Source organism: Mandrillus leucophaeus, unplaced genomic scaffold (genome assembly GCF_000951045.1).
Source record: "Mandrillus leucophaeus isolate KB7577 unplaced genomic scaffold, Mleu.le_1.0 Scaffold211, whole genome shotgun sequence".
In the NCBI taxonomy this organism is placed as follows: Eukaryota; Metazoa; Chordata; class Mammalia; order Primates; family Cercopithecidae; genus Mandrillus; species Mandrillus leucophaeus.
Genome location: NW_012102155.1, coordinates 3,876,274 through 3,877,304, shown reverse-complemented (window position 1 = coordinate 3,877,304; position 1,031 = coordinate 3,876,274). Strand labels below are relative to the sequence as shown.

The 1,031-nt window shown below is 51.2% G+C and overlaps 1 protein-coding gene across 1 annotated transcript in view; it reads left to right on the top strand.

Moving 5' to 3' along the window:
* The first annotated feature begins 39 nt into the window (after positions 1-39).
* The window catches only part of KCNMB3 (potassium channel subfamily M regulatory beta subunit 3), a 28,963-nt gene continuing 27,971 nt past the window's right edge, over positions 40-1,031 (top strand). Inside the window, 1 exon segment of the mRNA XM_011980372.1 lies at positions 40-101. Coding sequence (XP_011835762.1) covers positions 40-101 — 62 coding nt within the window.

The following is a 1,031-nucleotide window of genomic DNA, read 5'->3' as shown; positions in this document are numbered from 1 at the left end:
TCAGGTGAAAGGAGGTCATTTCCTCAGGTCCCTGGCCTCATGCCGCCCTTCAGCATCCCCGTGCAAATCACACTCCAGGGCAGCCGGAGGCGCCAGGGGAGGTAAGTTACCTCCAGAAGCTCGGCCGGTAGTGGGAATTGGGCTGAATAAGCAATTGGAAGAAGAGGGGACATCTCGAGCTTGAGGAGTGAGTGTTTCCTTGTTCTCTGAGGATGCCCACTTGCCATGCCTCCCAGGGTACCCAGGAGGCTTCCCCAGCAGCACTCACATCACGGGGCTGCAGCCTTTCCTGTTGGCTCTGTCCTCCAGGTTGCCAGTTCTTGGAGACTGGAGACCTTTGAAACTCACCTGTGGCTCCCCAGCACTAGATCATAGCCTAGCCCATAGTTGGTGCTCAATAATTGTATCTTGGTTGAATGAGGAATGAAGAAATTACACCAGCATTCGGTCCCATTGGTGAAGCCTTGGAGTCACAGCCCTTGGATTCAAATCCAGCTCACCACTTAATCAGTCATATGATTGGGCAAGTCACTTAACTTCTGTTTGCCTCATCTCCTTATCTGTGAAATGCAGACAGTAAGAGCTCCTGCGTGCCTCAGCACAGTATACCACATCCTCTCTAAACTATACTGTTATACCACGTATATGCTCTACACCTCTCTAAACTCTAGCCTTTTAGCTATTGTTATTACCCACCCTACTCTTCTCCTTAAACGGGAAAGTAAGAGATTATCTTCAGGACCCATTTTCTCCCCAGTGAAATGCAAACCAGAGGAGCTGAAAGCCTCTAGTGAGCTGCACCCCTTTTGCCTGCCCCAGGATTGGGGCATGGGGCAGTCAACGTGGGAACCAAAATGGAGAGAAGAGTGATGCCTGAGGGTGTTGGACAAATGGGATATTAAAATCTTTTGGGCCGGGTGCGGTGGCTCACACCTGTAATCCCAGCACTTTGGGAGGCCGAGGTGAGTGGATCACCTGAGGTCAGGAGTTTGAGACCAGCCTGGCCAACATGGTGAAACCCCATCTCTACT